This window comes from Macaca thibetana, chromosome X, assembly GCF_024542745.1.
Source record: "Macaca thibetana thibetana isolate TM-01 chromosome X, ASM2454274v1, whole genome shotgun sequence".
Taxonomy (NCBI): Eukaryota; Metazoa; Chordata; class Mammalia; order Primates; family Cercopithecidae; genus Macaca; species Macaca thibetana.
In genome coordinates, this window is record NC_065598.1 from 19,436,865 (window position 1) to 19,455,799 (window position 18,935).

The following is an 18,935-nucleotide window of genomic DNA, read 5'->3' on the forward strand; positions in this document are numbered from 1 at the left end:
TTTTCTAGCCGTGAAGCCTCAGGCAGGCAACTGTATCAACCTGCTCATTACCCCATCCTCCTCTGTAAACTGAGAATCCCACCACTGGCCATCCATCTCCCACCTCTGAGTGCACAAGAAGCTTCAACATAATAATATGGGAGAAGAGGTTTTGTAAACGATAAAGCACCATGCACATGTGAATGCTATTATCATTCTAGGGTACTAGTTGTCCAGGTTTACTAATGAACACACACTTAGGGTTTCAATGAGTCTTTACCTAGCACATTCCCACTGCCCTGAGTCACATTAACCTACTTCAGATGCTAACTTGGCAGTGATTTTTACTAAATAGTGAAGCTGAAAAACATAAAGAGTGGTTTTTCTATATTATATCTCCCTTGGCTTAAATTGTGAAGCACCAGAACTTAGTGATCAGACATGACCTGGAATCAGACTCTCAGGAAAGAATTCCACCTTTACATCTTACTAGATTGGTGAGCATGTAAAGTGATGTGGCTTCTCTGTGTCTCAGTTTCCTCATCTGTCTATCCAAACCAGAACATTTCAGACTGAAATGGTTTATCATCTGACCAGGACATCTGAGAATGAAAGCAGGTGATGTCAATGTTAATGTGAGGCCAACAGGCATACACCAGAACCGTCCCCAGGCAAGCAGAGGATATAAGGTGGCTCTAAAAGAAGGGATAATGCTGGGCATGGTGGCTCACACCTATAATCCCAACACTCTGGGAGGCCCAGGCAGGCAGATCACTGAGTCCAGGAGTTCAAGACCAGCCTGGGCAACACGGTGAAACCCTGTCTCCACAAAAAAAAAAAAAAAAAAATAAAAAAAAAAAAAAAAAAAAAAAAAAAAAAAAAAAAAAAAAAAAAAAAAAAAAAAAAAAAAAAAAAAAAAAAAAAAAAAAAAAAAAAAAAAAAAAAAAAAAAAAAAAAAAAAAAAAAAAAAATCAGCCAGGATTTTTGGTGTGCACCTATAGTCCCAGCTACTCAGGAGGCTGAGAGGTGGGAAAATCACTTGAGCCCAGGAGGTCAAGGCTGCAGTAAGCTGTGATTGTACCACTGCACTCCAGCCTGGGTGACAGAGTAAGATCCTGTCTCAATAAATAGAAAAATAAATAAAGAGGAAAATGATAACAGCGCCTGCCTCACAGGCTTGAAGTGATGACTTAATCAGATAAAAGAGGCAAAGCACACAGTATACACTCATTAAACGCTAGCTATGATTTTTTTTTTGTCCTTACTCTTTCCATTCATTCAGCAAGTTCTCAGTGCTCAGGCATGACTCTGGGTGCCAAGAAAGTAATAGGAAGTCAGTGAATAAGAGCTTATCTGATCAACAAAGACAAAAGGATTTATTATTATCCCAAAGTCCCTGATTCAGGAAAGCTATTTCAGTTTGACTAAAAGTGAGCTATAAATGAATCCCATAAAGTAGTATTAATTAATGCCCTTTGTAACCTAGCACTCAATGCTTCAAGGCATGTTACGATATTCGCTCCCTTTCATTTCTATGCACACCCCATTATGATGAATTACACTGTAAAGTGTCCACCAAGACAGCTTTACAGAACCCATACATTATGAAAGCAAAGTTGCTTTAGCTTGCTTTTGCAAGGAGATGCATCTATATCTTTTGCCAAGAATTAAGCATTTTAGTTCAGTATACTAAAACAATTTTCTCTAATAAGTCAACACTCACCGTGAGAAGTAGATATTCCTTATTTTATAGAGACATTCATTAACCTCTAGGGGCTTGCTGCTGTAATCACAAATTCCTTTTCCTTCCTCCTTTCGCCGCCCTCCATTTCAGTAAAATTGGTCTCAATTACTATGACCACAAATTCTCACACCCTAATGTTTCTGTACTCAACTACAGGGCCTTGCCCTTTCTTCTTCCTCTATGTTCACATTTTACCAGGCACATTCTCAGTCAGCCCTCCTTTTGTGCTAATTTCTGAGGCCATTACAGAAGCCACATTCGACTCCTTCGGTGATTGTTAGATCCTCAAACAAACGCCAGCCAGGCCCCATCACTGGAAAGGCAAGCTATGGACCTCCAAAAAGAGTCTGCCTATGGAGTAAGCTGTATGTGCGTAATTCACAACAAACTCAGGGGCTATCAGTTTCTGTTGTACTCCATGCCTCTGTCTTCATTCAAAGAAGCTTAAATCAATGGCGTGTGTTTTGGTCTGGTGCTAGTTATGCAGACATGCTTAGTTTGTGAAAATTCAACAGCTGTACCCTACCCTCACGTGCATTTTATATATGTATATTATATTGCCATAAAAATTCTCTTTAATAGCTTACACCATGTAAACCTCTATATAAACTAAGCATAGTTTACACCTCACCTACACTATGTCCCTCAAACTGTTTTCAAATGGATTGCCACCAATCGGTGGGCCACGTAATCAGTTTAGAAGGTCCTGACAAGCATCTGTTGAATGGAATGGAGAATACAAGAGGGCATTGCACACAGTGAAGGCAGCTACTGTTTCAGGAAACTTACTGCAGTTACATGGATGTGTACCATGGACCAGGTTGCCAGATTTTTTTTTTTAACTGCAGAACTTGGTCGATCAAGTCCTGGGAGACCCTGAGTACATCAACAAATAAAAGATGAATTTGGGAGTCAGACAAGCCTGGTTTCTGATCTTGGCTGGTTGCAACCTATGTGCTTAAAAACAAGTCACCTAACCTCAGTGAGCCTCCATTTTGCTACCTAACCTCAGTGAGCCTCCATTTTGCTATCTCTAAAATGGGGGTAAAAAACTGTCAACTCCCTGGAATTGGTGTAAGGTGTCAGTGAGCTGGCAAACAGTCTGCCACAGAGTGCTACTTAGACAAGGGCCCTACCCTCACTGCCATTTAGGTGGTACCTTGGGCTAGCTTCTTTACCTGTAGGAAGGAAGTTTCAAGGAAATATACAAAGAAGGGAAGTGCCAAGGCCAAGACCTCACTAACAACTTAGAGCAGCAGGGCAAGGGAAAGCTATTACCCCAGCACATTTGGTGGTAAGTCATCTGGCTTTGGATTCTAACCAGAGGGAAAACCACTTTCCAAGATAATGGGGTTTTTCACGTTATTCTTGGCAGGAGGTGGAGAAAGGCAGAAAGGGAAGAAGGTCTCGGTAAAGAAATAAAGCATTTATTTTAAGCAAATCACTTTGAAGACAGGTGGTTTTCATTTTGAGAACAAAAATGATGCTTAAAACAGAGGGTTATCCCAGACACCAGCCAGGGGCTGGCCAAGAGAGGGAAACAGTGCCCTGGGGTCTGAAATGCTCCCAAAGTGCCAGAGCAGTGATGGATGCAGATGGAGAGGGGTCCAGCCACATAAAAGATGGGACTGGCTCTATCAGCTTGCAGTCACAAACTACTTAAAAGTCATTCACCGTGTTAATTATCCAAAGCAACTATTCATTCAACAAATATCTGTTGAGCATTTTCTATGCATCTAGAATCAAGTTAAGAGCTGGGGATATGGTAGGGATAAGACAGACAAGGCCCCTGCCCTCATGGAGCTAAAATTCTGGTGGGAGAGACATCAAATACCAAGTATATCAACGAGTTAACAAAATATTTACAGGCTGTGATATAAGGACTGTAAAGGAAATAAATGTGGTGATGTGATGGGAATGGAGAAAGGAAACTCAAGATGGAGGCTGGCCCTTGAGACAAGATGGCCTTGGAGGGCTACGTAGAGTGGTACCTGAAAGAAGAGAAAGGGCCAGCCAAGCAAGGAGCCAAAAAAGAAAAAAAGGGGCATTCCCAGCAGTGAGAATTGCAAGTGCCCGGACCCAGAGACAGTGCTCAGACAGGCAAGAACTCGATACAGTAGAAGGCAGTGGCTGAGTGGGAAGATGACCACGATGCGGCTGAAAAGGTAGGCAAAGCCAGACCATACAAGGCCCAGTAGACCACAGAAAAGAAAGTGGATTTCAACGAAAAGCAACAGAAAAGTACTGAAGGTTGGCACTCTGATACATTACTTTGATGTTGATTAAGAGGTGCTCTTAAATCATCATACGCAAAACAAACTGTCCTGATGATTTATACAATGTCTCTCTGTAATCAGTGATAAAAGTTAGCACTGTGTCAGAGATCACTGATACACAATTATTGAGGAGTCTTGCCAGTCAAAGACAAACAACTTGAGCCTATGGATGAGATGAAATGCAAGGAATTAAATGGGGGAAAGGGGTGGGAGAACTTGTGACTGGCAAGGGAACACTATCATCAGCAATTAACTCACAGCAAATATAAAGCACATAGTACAGTTAATTAACAGAGCAGGCTCTAGAAAGTGCCCTAAACACACACACACACACACACACACACACACTCACACGAAAGGCAACTGGGGCTTGACCGACGTCCATGGTGGCTGCCTAAATTCATAAACACATTAAATGAAACAACACAATGGAAAAGTACCATGACGGTCTCCTACACGTACTTCTGAATCAGAATTCAGATGACTGCTCAGCAGTTTTCAGTCAAGGTTAATTTTTATTTTCATTTTTTTTTGACACAGGGTCTCACTCCTGTCACCCAGGCTGGAGTGCAGTAGCCTAATCATGGTTCACTGCTGCCTCGACCTCCCAGGCTCAGTTAATCCTTCAGCCTCAGCCTTCTGAGTAGCGGGGACTACCGGCGTGTGTCACCATTCCTGGCTAATTTTTTTTTTTTTTTAAGTAGAGACAGGGTCTCACCATGTTGCCCAGGCTGGTCTCGAACTCCTGGGCTCAAGCAATCCTCCTGCCTCGGCCTCCCAAAGTGCCAGAATTACAGGCATAAATCATTGTGCCTGGCCAAGGTTTACCTTTTGTTTTCCTTCTCCCTTGCTCTGGCTGAATATAGGTTTTAATAAGTTGGAAACTCAAAGCTGGATGGGAAAGGGGTCTTTTGAATTACCACTCTCCCCAAGGACCTATAACACAGCCTCCTAACTTGGGTCCCCAGTTCCCATCATCTTTAAACTTAAACGTTATCTATGAGACATAACCATGACTCACTCATACCCTTTCCTCAGGACCTTGTTTTGGGAGGTGGGTACTTGGCCATGACTAAAAGGGCAACCTGGGGCTATGTACTTAAGCAAGGCCAATTGGTCGACCCCAAGATCAAACCTATGACACTGACCATGAGAACTTGGTGGCCACAAAAGCTGCCCTGAAACAAGCCAGGACAGCAACACTGGTGGCATCTCATAGAGCCCAGCACACTGTTTGCATTTATGGCATAGAGTGCCACGGAAAAGGAGAAGGATGGCAACCAAGCACCAGGTGCCTCCACATTCATTACTTCAAACAATCCAGTAATCCTGTGAGGTGGTAGGAGGGAGATTTTCAGATGAGAAAAGTAAGACTCGGAGAGATCTTGGTTAGCAGCCCATGGCTGCACAGTTAGCTGAGCGGGGAACTGAACCTGTCCCGACCCCTCAATTGGCATCTGGCAACAGGACAGTGCTCTTGACTGACCCCAAGCTGACTTTCCCTCCTGTCTCCCATCTCATTCTTACCCCCACTCCCTTTATTTCTTCACACTACAGGAAAGCTAAATTCCACACCTGGCTTCCTCCCAGATTCCCAAAACCGCCAGCTGCATTGGAAATGTTACCTGCTCCTGACCCCTGAGAGGGGTACCTCACTGCAGAAATGGATGCCTGCAGGGGGTTTGGCTGCATGCAGCTGCCTGTGTGCAGCATCCCCTGGAGAAAACTCACCTGGCTGTCTATAGTGATCAGAGAAGGAAAGAGCCACCAAACCAGATGACAGAGCTGTTCAAAATCTTTATAAATGCCACTACAAAAGGAATTCAGCCAAAAGAATCCACTTCTCTCACAGACAAGGGCTTAGTGAAAGAAATACCCTTCAGCTACAAACCAGAAAACTGAGACCTGGGGCGAAGTAGAAAACAATGTTGGTCACCATCTTGGAAGGACTGACCTGAGACCAAATTCCCCATCATGCCTCCCTCCTGGCCTACAAAGTAGTCGGGCAACAGGCTACAAAAGATGCAGACGTCGTAACAATCAAAACAGATGTATGGCCTACTTACAATCTCAGACAAGTCTGCGGCACTTGGGGCTTTGGCTGCTGAAACCTCCATTCTGTGAAGTATGAAATGGTAATTTCTGGCTGTGTCTGAACTCTGGGCAGGAGTAAGTTCTGTGCTCTCCGAGAACTGCAAGTCTCTCTGATTCACTTGGCAGCAAAATTATTCTAAGCATCCTGTCCCGTACCCAACTCGCCTGCCCCTCCCACTACACACTCACACTGGTGGGTTTTTTTTGTAATTCTTTGCACTTATTTCTGTCACAAATCAAGTGAAAAGTAATCCAACCTCTGGCACTTGAGAGTGTGGAACCTGTATGACTGAGGAGGAGGAAGAGCCACCTAATTAGGAAGAAGTTATAATTAACATCAGAGAGGAGAGAGCTGGAGAACCGCAGAGTCTGCAGTAACAGCAAAATGGAGATTATTTGAGACAGCTGAAACACTCCACCCAGGCCTCCAGAAGAGGACATGCACGGGAAACAAAGGGCATATGGTGTTTGCTTTCTTCAACATCCGTTCTCACCATTAAGAGCTGCACCAGCAAACGCTCATTACTTACATGTGGACAAACCTCACCCTGAAAATGCACTCTAAAATACAGCTCCTAATCAAATAAATGACTTTGCAAAGCAGAGGCTTACCTTGATTTTTTATTACATATAAGTACTAAAGTAAAATTTAATAAAGTCCAAATAACTGGCAGAATGTCTATTTGGCTCAGTGAAGCATGAACTGTACTAGAAAAAAAGTTCATTTTTGTTAATTTCAAGTTCATACAGTAATTCAAATACTGACATATTCAGAGCAGGATTTTATTTTTTCCCCAAGGAGAGATTCCAAGGGACTAACTTAACAACTAGATAGAAATGATTTCTACTATTTACTACTAGTCGTATATTTAGATATTTCTATCCTAAAGCAAACAGGTTTTCCAATGTTACTCAAGTCATTTACTTCTCACATATGTTAGTATTACCACCATCACCAATATTACCCTCACTATAAAACTGTTCAAAGGTAAACTTCAGTGAACTCCTTGACCAAATTATGAGAACCTCCTGAATTGGTGAGATCTGAACTGATACTTTTCAGAGATGTAAAGCTAGGGTCAGCTTCAAAAATACTCACGTATTATTACTCTCAAGCCTGTAGAGATCAACGATCAAATCTGCTGTCACTCAGCAGATTGGTCTACCTTCCCCCAGATAACAAGTTCAAAATCAGAGGATCACCTTGCTTGTGTTTAACATAAAAAAAGGCCCCCAAGTGAAAGGAAACAAACAATCCAATGTGGTTGGTCAGTAACCCTCAGCGAGCACTGCTGGTTGCCTACCCAGTAGAGCTGGCTCCCTTCCTTCTTCCCCAGCAGAGCCCACTCCTGGTCACAGGTGCCCATCCATTCCCCCATGGAGCCCATTTCCAGCTCTAGGAAGGACAACCTAATTAATTCTAAACCAAACATTGCTTCAGGGTGGGCAGTGGAAACAAAGCTCACCCAATCAGACTGCAGGAAGTAACTCCTCCTACATACAGGCTGTGAGCAAGGAAGCAAAGGGCCCCACTGCAGATGGATGCCATTCTACAACCGTCTGACCACCACAGGGAAGCCAGCCCTTGGGTGAAGCTACTGCCAGAACAACACAGTGGGGGAAGAGACAGCAAGAACACGGGTTTCTGATGTCACACTGAGCAGCTGATCACACTGCCCCTGGGGTCCACCCTACCTCTAGCCTCCCAATTATGCGAAATAACAAATGTCTGTGTTTAAGGCAGTCCCAGACAGCTTTCTGTTCCATGCAATCTCAAGTGTGCTGGGAGGAACAGGCTGAGCAGTAACTGGGTAGCCAAGAGTAAGAATAAAAATAAAAACCTTGCCTGGGAGCAGGTGCTCACTCAGGAGAGGTCACAGATTGAAGGAACTTTCCACCATCCACATGTGACGGTGTGGCACACCCCTGCTTAGAATCCTGCCTCAGTGGTTCCCAATTACCCCAAAAGTCCAAGTTCCTTACAATGGTATGCAAGATCCCTCTCACCTTCTGGCCTCGCTTCCCATTTTACTCTGGCAAGGCTTATTTCTAGGTACTCATCCAGCTGTAGGCCTCTGTTCACACTCACACTACACCCTCTTTCTCACTCACTCTGGGCTCTGGTCCGTCCTCTTCACCTGATCAAATTCCTTCCTCTGCTGTCCCAGGCTCTTAGGTCCCCCTCCCTTTGTGCTCCCTTAGCATACTGGGCACGCACCACAGTGGCTTGGAAAAGTGTGTTTCCAGGTCAGTCTCTCCCCTCACGCTCTCCCCCGGGGCCCAGAACAGCTCTCAAGACACAGCAGACACTCAACAGATGCCCACTAGACTGAGCTAATCTTTCTCTTTCGGGAAGGGCACCAATCTCTCCCACAGGGCACTGTGTCATTGAGGTTTGAGGCGTGAGAGCCAGAGGCAGGTTCCAGGAGTCCTTGCTCTCATACACACCCACCTTCCTCCAGCGGCTTCAGGCTCAGCACAGGACACAGGAGGCAGCTTGCACTGGCAACATCCACAACGGGCAGGAAATCACCTTATCCAGATCATGCTTAGCGCTCTGCTTCTCCGCTCCAACCCTCCCTGACACAGAAGTTCATGGTGACAATGCACAACATCCCTCACTGTAGAAGCTTCAGAAAAGGAAGACAGGGAATGTCCAACTTTTTTTATTTTTCTGATTGTGAGGTTTCCCTTATTTATTTTAGAGACATTGTCTCACTATGTTGTCCAGGCTGGTCTCTAACTCCTGGGCTCAGGCAATCCTCCCCAACCTCAGCCTCCCAAGTAGCGGTGACTATAGGCACACACCACCATGCCTGGCTAATTTTTAAATTTATTGTAGAGACAAGGTCTCGTTATGTTGGCCAGGTTGTTCTCTAACCCCTGGCCTCAAGTGATCCTCCCACCTTGACCTCCCAAAGCACTGGAATTACAGGCATAGGCTACCGCACCCAGCCCCTTACATAAGGAGCTAAGAAAAGTCACACATGCAACATTAGGAAACGCTTGGTTTTGAAGAAAGACTCCAAGTTAAAAAGAGAGACACAATAGCTTGAGGAGAGCAGAAGCTAAGTCTCCACCTGGTGTCTTATCTTCCTGCTTGACCTCAGGGGAAAAGATTAATAGTAGGATTTACGAAATGTTAAGAAGACACTTGCTGAGGTGTCTCAGTTATTAAAATAAAATAAAATAAAATAAAATAAAATAAAATCATACTGTGAAAGCGGCAAAACTCCATGGTGGAATCTGCTTCATCACAACAAAGACATCCCCTGGCCCTTCTTTCTAGCTGGTCCTGGCTCCCCACACACTGCTAGAAATGAAACCCCAGGCTGGGCACGGTGGCTCACGCCTGTAATCCCAGCACTTTGGGAGGCTGAGGCGGGCGGATCACGAGGTCAGGAGATCGAGACCATCCTGGCTAACGTGGTGAAACCCCATCTCTACTAAAAATACAAAAAATTAGCTGGGCATGGTGGCGGGTGCCAGTAATCCCAGCTACTCGGGAGGCTGAGGCAGGAGAATCAGTTGAACCTGGGAGGCAGAGGTTGCAGTAAGCTGAGATCGCGCCACTGCACTCCAGCCTGGGTGACAGAGTAAGACTCCATCTCAAAAGAAAAGAAAAGAAATGAAACCCCAAACACAGGAGCGTAGGAAAGAGCTGAAATAACACTTCAAATATTCACGATGGTAATTGCAAGTCCTACCTCATAATCATGACTTCTCTTTTCCATATTTGGGCCCCGGCTTCCCTGGACGCACTCCAGGGGCCTTCACAGACATTATCTAATGCTAGGCAGGTCAGCAAGCTAACCATTAAGTACTCTTTTTTTTTTTTTTTCTCCACGCTCTCTGATTTAAGTCAGTTTGGACACACTCATAAAGAACTAGTGAGTTCCCTTCCAAGATGGGTGGCTGCTAAGATAGCTCATGTAGTTTTGGTCAAAGTGGAAGCCCTTAGGATGTCAAAAAGCTTATTTTTAAACATCTCAATCTGATTCCAACAGTGAAGTTTTCAAAGCTGTCATTACTCCCCCATCCCAATAAACAAAGCTGGCAGATTTATTATCAAATGATTTCTCTAGCTTTTTTTTCCCCCCCCAAATACCTGCTGGTTTCACCCCTGCAGAGATCTAATTCAATAGGTCTGGTGTGGCCCTGAGAAACTGCTGTTTAAACTCCCCCAGGTGATTCACACAGCCAGAAGACAGACATCTAGGTCTAAAGTGTCAGAAATGCTTGCTACTAAAAGGAGGATCAACTGGGAACTTCTTAGAACTGCAGAATCTCAGCTTCCCCAAACCTACCCGCCCCCAGCCCAAACCCTGCCCCCAACCCCCCAGCCCCCCGCTGCCATCACAATCTGCCTTTTAACAAGATCCTAGGAAGAAGGGCACATCTGAGTTTAGGCAGCCTAAGGCTATACTGTCGTCTGGCCTCAGAATCTTCTAGGGTTTTTGTTTTTTGTTTGTTTCCCCTTTACAAATGGGAGACGGAAAAGTGGGAGGGCACAATCAAAATTCACATTCCAGTTTTTTCCAGGATCTTTATTGATGAACAACAGGGTCAAATCCTGCTCTCACCCTCACCATCTTCCTAGAAAATATGACTAGTCAGATTAAATGTAAAGGGAGTAAAAAATGAGACACAGCCTGTTTTTTAAATTAAAGCAATACATTGTTCCATTTGTGCTGGCAGCATCCGCACTTGCATTACTGCGCATGTTTAAAGCTGCCAGTTGAAATCAACTCTAGTCAAAGCAGCAGAACCTGCAAAATCTTTTAGCGTTAAAGGGCTTTATGTGGAACCAAAGCATTCCAAGATAAATAATTCCTGGAGCTAATGAGAACTACTAATTGCATCCATTCTTAAAAATCAATACACTTGAAACTTTTTAAAGATTCATGTGCTTATTTCCCTTGTTCACATAACATCATAAGGCATTCACAGGAAGTTGTGGTTTCAATTGAGACGTGGCTGCATATTTAAAAAAAAAAAAAACAAAACTCGCAGTATCCTATCACAGAGCTCAGCCAAGACTCCCAGCAGGTTCTCCGAACCTGACAGATTTGGGTGCCCCTCATGCTAATTACCGTCTGGTTTGAGGTTTGTGAACATAGCCAAGGCCACCCAGACAATGCTGTACTGTAGTACAATTAGGGGTGAGAGAACTCAGACTCCGGAGTTAAGCCACCCACCGGCCCAAGTCCAGACCTGCCATTTACAATCTGTGCTCCCTTGGGCAACTTACTTAACGTCTCTGGTCTGTGGGAAGTGCTATATAAAGATTTGCTGTTTTCCTCATCTAATATGCAGTCCCATGAATGGTACAGATAAAGGAACTATGCACACAGTGGGTGCTCAGTTATTGCTGGCTAATGGTTGAAGAACTCTCCATTCACCTGGTATTTCCCTCAATGAATATATCATTACCAAATACCAGCAACCTTTTGGTGTATCAAGAAAGGTACTCGGGAAAGTGTTTTTCTTCCCCTAATGGTGAAAAACAAAAACCAATGGATATAAGCACCTTCTTAATCCAATGTAACAGTCTCCCTCTTCAGTCATGTACTTAATATGGTTCATTTATATTATGTCTCATATCTTCTCAAAAAATAATTACTATAGAAAAAGTATGAAAAGCATTTGAGCAGGTGAAAAATGCAGTCTACAAAACAGTAGACTGGGCCAGGCCCAGTGGTTCATGCCCGTAATCCCAGCACTTTGAGAGGCCGAGGCGGGTGGATCACTTGAGGTCAGGAGTTCGAGACCAGCCTGGTCAACATGGTGAAACCCTGTCTCTACTAAAATTTTTAACAAAAATTAGCTGGGCATGGTGGTGCGCACCTGTAATTCCAGCTACTTGGGAGGCTGAGGCAGGAGAATCACTTGAACCAGGGAAGCAGAGGTTTCATTGAGCCGAGTTCATACCACTGCACTCCAGCCTGGGCAACAGAGCGAGACTCCATCTCAAAATCAAAACAAAACAACCCAGTAGACTGGTACCAATTACTTAATAGTTATTGAGAGCATAAAGTGATTTCCAGAATGTTCCAGGTAGGGAAGTGTCAGACAACATTGCCCTCACGGTATTAATACTATACAATAGCATTCATAGTGGTAAGACACAGCGAAAATTGGGATGTTTCAACTATTTACCCATTTTCATCTATTTTAAGCACTCCTGAAAAACGAACAAGTGATAGGTCGTTCAACATGCATTTACTAAATCCATTTTCTTAGGCACTTTCAGCAGCCAATGTTTTCACACAAACTGAGTTACTATGTGAATTTAACAACTATGTTTGGTTTTTGGTTTTCTTTTTCATCAGAGGCTCCACTTTTAAGAATACCCGTCCTTCTAATTAGTTCTTACAACACAATCCTGGGAAGTCAGGCTGCCAGAGCTCAAATAACTGGGTTGACCCTAATAGATCTGCAATCTTCATCAAGTCAGGCAACCTCTCTGAGCTTCAGTTTTCCCATCTGTAACATAGGAATAATCACTACTTGGGGCAAAAGGATGGAGGGTAAGGAGTAGCTGAGTTAGTACAAAGAAGAACAAAACAGTTGTACTGGATGAATGATGAAGTATCTACTCACAATTGCAAATTCACATTCCTTTTCACCCTGTACCAGGTCCTGAAGTGGTTACAAAGAAGGTCTAATAGATTCTCCTTGTCCCTCAAAATGGAGGAAGACAGGTAATTCTTACACATGTTTAAAGAAAACCCACCCACCCCTTTATCCCTAGAGGTTGGCCATGACAGCAACACAATTGTAAAGCTTGCTGTAATCAGCACCATGCCCATAGCACTTTTACCTTATAAAGCAACAGTATAGACCGAGGGAGGATCCAACCTTGTTCACACTTCCAGGCAATTACACTTCTTGTTCTCTGCTTGGATGGCTCTTAGTAATGGCAGGGGCTGCTTCCTCATCATTCACATGTAGGCTCCAACTTCTCCTCACCTGAAACAGCCCACACACGCCACTAGCCACTCTAGCCTTTTCCTCTCCTGTTGTTTCTTCATGGCATGTTTCACTATCTATAATTATCTCTTCACTTGTCTGTGGTTAAGCCCTCTGTCCTCCGTTGGAGTGTAAGCTCTCTAAAAGCTCAGACCTTGTTAAGCTCATTCTGAAATGGCTCCTAAAATGGCACCTGTCACAGAAAGGGCACTCAGTGGACAGAGCTAGGTAAGATACATGTGAGTTTTGATCGTTGCAGCAGCTATATCGCATTTGCATTTGGTTCTACCGAGTGCTTTGTCTCTTCAGACTGCTTTTACCTGCCTTTTGGCATGCCTTGTAATTTTTGGTTGAAAGCCAGACATTTCGTAGAGGGTAGCAGATACTGAGGTAAATGAGCCCTTAGTGTGGAATTGATATTAATCTAGTCAGGAGTTGAGCTGCCTTGAGGTTTGTTGTTCCTATGAACATGAGAAACTTCAAATTCCTCTAGTGACCCTCTCTTGGCTTTGGGGCTTTCCTTTATGCTGTTCCCAGTGTAAGCCTGTCTCTTGCAGCTCTCCCCGCTGTAACCCACTGTTGTTATTCCTGGGGGCTTGCTAGCCTGCGGATGGGGTGAGGGAAGAAGGGAAGTTCTCTGATATTCCAGGCCTCAGTCTCTAAAGTACACATGGTGGGCCTGTGTCTTGAAGGTGTAAGCTTCACAATGTATTTGCCCTAGAGATAGAGCTCCTTCCACCCCATACCCCCAGCTGTAGCAGGTATCACCAATGTTCTCAGTCTACCTCCTGCTTAAAGACCTTTTTTTTAGGTGAGATGGGATGGGGAAGGGGCTGGAGGGGCGCTCCATCCCCCAGCTGCAATGGTTAATTCACCAGGGCCCTCAGACCATAGCCTTCCTCTGCAGAATAAGCCTCTTGCTCCTTAAAGGAGAAGGGTCTAAGTAGATTGCTCAGTGGTTCCTGAGCCAGCACCATGAGTTTTCTCTGAATTTTCCCTCACCCTCCCAGTTAGAGCCAAATGGGGTTCCTAGAAGAAAAGCCTGCAAAGGGATAGGACCCCCTCCCCCACAACTGCTGCCCTCAAGACTTCACACTCTCAAGTTAGCCCACACTCAGCCTCCAGCAATTTGTCAAATTTTCTAGCTTAATCTTCCTACCTACTTCTATGGGGTCTGGTGGCTTCTGCTCCTGTAAACAAATGCTCAGGTCCTGTCCTGTGTCTCAGAAGGCACCTCTTTCCAGATTTTGAAATGGTCGTTTGCTCTGCAAACTCAGTTCTCTGTTAATTTCCAATCTGTCCAGATTTTTTCTTGGAAGCGTGGGAGGGACATCTTTGCAGCTCTCTACATCTCTGAGTTGAAACCAGAAGTCTACTTATTTATTTTTTTTAAGGATCAGAAGTAAGTATGACAAAATGGCAACATTTGATAGAACTAGGTAGTGGGTACCTAGATGTTGGTTATACGCTCTTTTATATTTTCATAGTTTAGTAACATTTCAAATTCTAAAATTAAGTTGTAGGTGGCCATGGTAGAAAATAGTGCTATAATATAAATAGACTTATGTATGTGTATAGCACTTGGTTCTTATTCAATAATTTACAGAAATCACCTGAATTTTAAAATACAACCAGCATTTTTGGCAACACTTCAGAAACTGTCCTGAAAAAATATAAATCACTCCAACACACCATTAAATGTCAGTATCAGCCAGGCACGGTGGCTCACGCCTGTAATCCCCACACTTTGGGAGGCCGAGGCAGGTGGATCACGAGGTCAGGAGATCGACACCATCCTGGCCAACATGGTAAAACCCTGCCTCTACTAAAATACAAAAAAATAGCTGGGTGTGGTGGCGTGCGCCTGTAATCCCAGCTACTTGGGAGGCTGAGGCAGGAGAATCACTTGAACCCGGGAGGTGGAGGTTGCAGTGAGCCAAGATCGCACCACTGCACTCCAGCCTGGCAACAGAACAAGACTCTGTCTCCAAAAAAAAAAAAAAAAGTCAGTATCAAAGAAGGGAAAGGAGAAACTGAAATGGAAAAATTAGTGTTCTCAAAGAGAACAAATGTATCTTAAAATGTGCATGTTTATAAATCAAAGTATATGAAAATTACATGTTAATTGATTCACTATTCTTTAAACTGATACCCAACCATCATTAATATTCATGGAAAATGAAAATTAATAAAGGATGTGCCAGCAGACCATAGGTCAACCAGCAAGTGCCAGATCCCAGATTGTGGTATATTATGCAACACCTAGTAATCAAACATCTTAAACCTTCAGACTGCCACGCTTCCTTTTACCCACATTCCTAATTTAATATAATTGGTAATTGCCTGTAAATGAAAGCAGCAGCAGCTTGGTAAGATCTACCTCATGGAAAGAACATTCCCTTTTTACTTAAATAATTCACTATCTTAGATAATAGCAAATAAATGATATGCTACTAAAAAGTGAGCCATTTAATAACTCCAGAACTGCAGATTAATCTTAAGGATTGTGTATTAAATTCAATTAAACCAGATGAATATTTAACATGTCCTTCTATGTCCGTAAGACCATTCTAGCCACCCTGGGAAGAGGTGGGCCAACATAAATCATCTGCCAATCCCTGCCATCAGGACAGACACAGGGATAGGTCACAGGGCTGAGTCCAGGAAAAGCACACATGCACCACATTTGCATGTATTCTCATTACCAAAGCAAGTGACTTGCAAGTACTTTTATGCTTTAACATTAACTTGTAAGTTCCATTTAAAAGGGAAAAAGAATATAGTTTATAGTAAAGTGAATCTTCGTGTGACTTTCATTATAATGAATGAAGTCAGGACTAAATTTGTCTGTAATGAGACTAAAATGGGCTGAATCTACCAATGATGAATCTGTGGCTTTAATGATCATGTGTGGCTCTGTGAGATGCACCCCATGTGGAACTGCAATCAGGGTGATCACTCAGACAGCTAGATAACACACTTCACCCTGCCTGAGGACCATCACTTGTCAACTGTGTTACGTTGTCACAAGGGCTGTTTACAAATCAGCTACATCTCTGCATTGCAACATGCCCGAAATTAGATCTCACATCCAGCTTGAGGGCTAGGGACTGTGTTCAGCTTCAAGCTGGCAGCGCCCTAGACTTGATTGTCACCTTAAAATATCTGTTAATGGAACTCATTCAAATTCAAGTTTTAAAATAAAAGGATGAGTTAAATTGAGTAAAAAAAAAAAAAAAAAAAAAAATCAGAGGCTAAAAAAGGCGCGAGGTATATGGATTTTTAACCACCACTGACAGCAGAAGCTCACACTATAATTGCATGGATTATATGCACCGAAGAGATCAGCTGTCATGTGACATTTTAAACCAAATAACAGAGCAGTCCTTGGAAAAATGTCAACAAGCACAAAGAAGTGATTTCTCAACATCTGAAACCACACGAACCTCCATATTCAAGTGTTTCAGCATTAGTATTACGTGCCACCAGAGCCTAATGTTGTAATCACTCATTTAACACAGAGTAGCTGAAACTACTTTCATAGGGCAGATGTATTTTTTTAATAGGCAGATTGGCAATTATTCCAGTTTCAAGACTGGGGGAGAAAAAAACTTGTGCGCACACTCACGATTTTGCAGCTGAGAGAAATAAGGATTGAATTGTGGAAGCAAGAAGAAAAAACAAAGATTGAATCATCAATATAAGCCAGGCTGTTAAACAGCAATTACAGAACGACAGCTACCATCCTGTTCCTTTCCTATCTGTGGCCATAAGGGTCCCAATATTACAGTATGACTACAGGCTTAGCAGTTAGAACCTGATAGCGTTTATGGTTTTAAACAGCTGCAACGTATCTTTTGCCAATAATCTGTCAGCCTATTGATTTTGGATGTTGTCTCTAAGACAAAATCTTATCTGGTCAGAAAGCAGATCCCACTGGACCAAAGCCTTCGGCAGCAGGCATCATGCTCTTGACAAGGTACTCTCCAAACATGTCCAGCTTTGCTAACAATATGTTCACATGTTAATACTTCATCAATTCCAATTATGTTGTAGTATAATCACAACTAAAATGTACATCTAATAAATATTTTAAATATGGTTTTAATGTTAATTTACTTTTTCTTCCATGATATGCAAAACAGTTCCTCTTTGGTTTTGACTTGGCCCCCACTGCGCCGATACTAGCTACCTGCACTAGCTATCTCAGATCTTGACCATGGTTTCATTTGACAGCCAGGAAAAGTACAACCCCAAGAACTTCAGCATGGCCACCAGTGGCACAGCTGGTTCACAGCACAGCCACAACTGGAACTGGAACCAACTTCACAACCTTTACTGGCAACCAGTGAGTTGTGGCCTCCCTAGAAGAAAACTTCAGTGTAAAGAGGACATAGTCACCAGGGCCTCCGCCACACCTCCTGGGAACTGAGCACGTCTCTTAGGAAAGCGTTGGCATGGTTCCTCCAGCTCTGGGTCTCCATCTGGGACCACCTGCCTCTAGAAACCCAGGGCAGGATGTGGTTTGACTCGAACAACTTCTCAGCTTACAAACTCAGGCAAACCCACTTTGCTTTTCACCCTGACTCCCAGACACATGATATCATCTTTGTTAGTCTTCATGAGAAAATCTTGGTGGTCCCAGAGGAAGTACGACAATAATGAAAAGCTTGTTCCTTCATGACGAGCAAAACAGGCAGCTAAGAGCAAAAATGGGCTGACTTCATACACCTCATCCCACAAAAAACTGGGTGTTTGTGTGACTTTTGTGCTAGTACATGTTGTGACTACACATTAAAGAGACTTTCACATCTTCACCTTCACTCTCCCTGAACTCTCCTCAAGAATTTATCTCATCTTCCTCAGTGTCATAAAGCTGATGAAATTTACCCCTTAGCCTGGGAGTGGGGCAATATACTATTTCAAATCCCCTTGTGAGTTAAGAAGCTAAGGTGAAACAAAATGTCTTCTGGGTAGCCCTAGAGATGTACTGCCCATATGTTCCTTCAAGAAAGAACTTGGCCGACATAGTGGCTCACACCTGTAATCCCAGCACATTGAGAGGCCAAGGCAGGAGGATTGCTTGAGCCCAGGAGTTTGAGACCAGCCTGGGCAACATAGTGAGACCGTGTCTCTACAAAAAAAAAAAAATAGCTGGCGCTGGGCACTGTGGCTCACACCTGTGACCCCAGCACATTGGGAAGACAAGGTGGGCGGATCACCTGAGCTCAGGAATTCAAGACTAGCTTGGGCAACATGGTGAAACCTTGTCTCTACAAACAATACAAAAATTAGCCAGGTGTGTTAGTACACACCTGTAGTCCCAGCTACTCAGGAGGCTGAGGCAGGAGAATCGCTTGAGCCTGGGAGGCAGAGGTTGCTGTGAGCCAAAATCACACCATTGCACTCCAGCCTGGGTGAAAGAGCAAGACCCTGTCTCAAAAAACAACAACAAAAAATTAGCTAGATGTGGTGGTACGTGCCTGTAGTCCCAACTACTTGGGAGGCTGAGGTGGGAGGATCACTTGAGCCTTGGAGGTTGAGGCTGCAGGGAGCCATGATTGTGCCACTGCGCTCCAGCCTGGGCAACAGAGTGAGACCCTGTCTCCAAAAACAGACAAAAAAAAAAAAAAAAAAAAAAAACAAGAAGGAAAGAACAAACCTCCACCTTCGGGATCTCCCTCAGCTTTCTTTCTAGCAGAGGCCATGCTCTCACTGAGGAGCCCACAGCTGGTCACTAATCTGGGGAGTGCAGTCCTAGAGCCTGGCCATTTCTGCCTATTTATTTTTTTTTCCAGCTTTACTGAGGTATGATTGACAAAGAAAAACTGTATTAATATAAGGTGTACAACGTGCTGATCTATGTATAC

At 43.6% G+C, this 18,935-nt stretch overlaps 1 protein-coding gene across 11 annotated transcripts in view; it reads right to left on the reverse strand.

The window, feature by feature from the left end:
* The window catches only part of SH3KBP1 (SH3 domain containing kinase binding protein 1), a 363,386-nt gene that overhangs the window by 269,674 nt on the left and 74,777 nt on the right, over positions 1 to 18,935 (reverse strand). Inside the window, exon 1 of one of the 11 annotated variants that reach the window (XM_050776629.1) lies at positions 6,066 to 6,774. The exons of 9 other annotated variants lie outside the window; for them this stretch is intronic. In XM_050776629.1, the coding sequence (XP_050632586.1) occupies positions 6,066 to 6,116 (51 nt within the window). In that variant the 5' untranslated portion in view covers positions 6,117 to 6,774. Of the gene's footprint in view, positions 1 to 6,065; positions 6,775 to 18,935 lie in introns of those variants that run through there. One more of the 11 variants, XM_050776633.1, reaches the window with a different exon arrangement.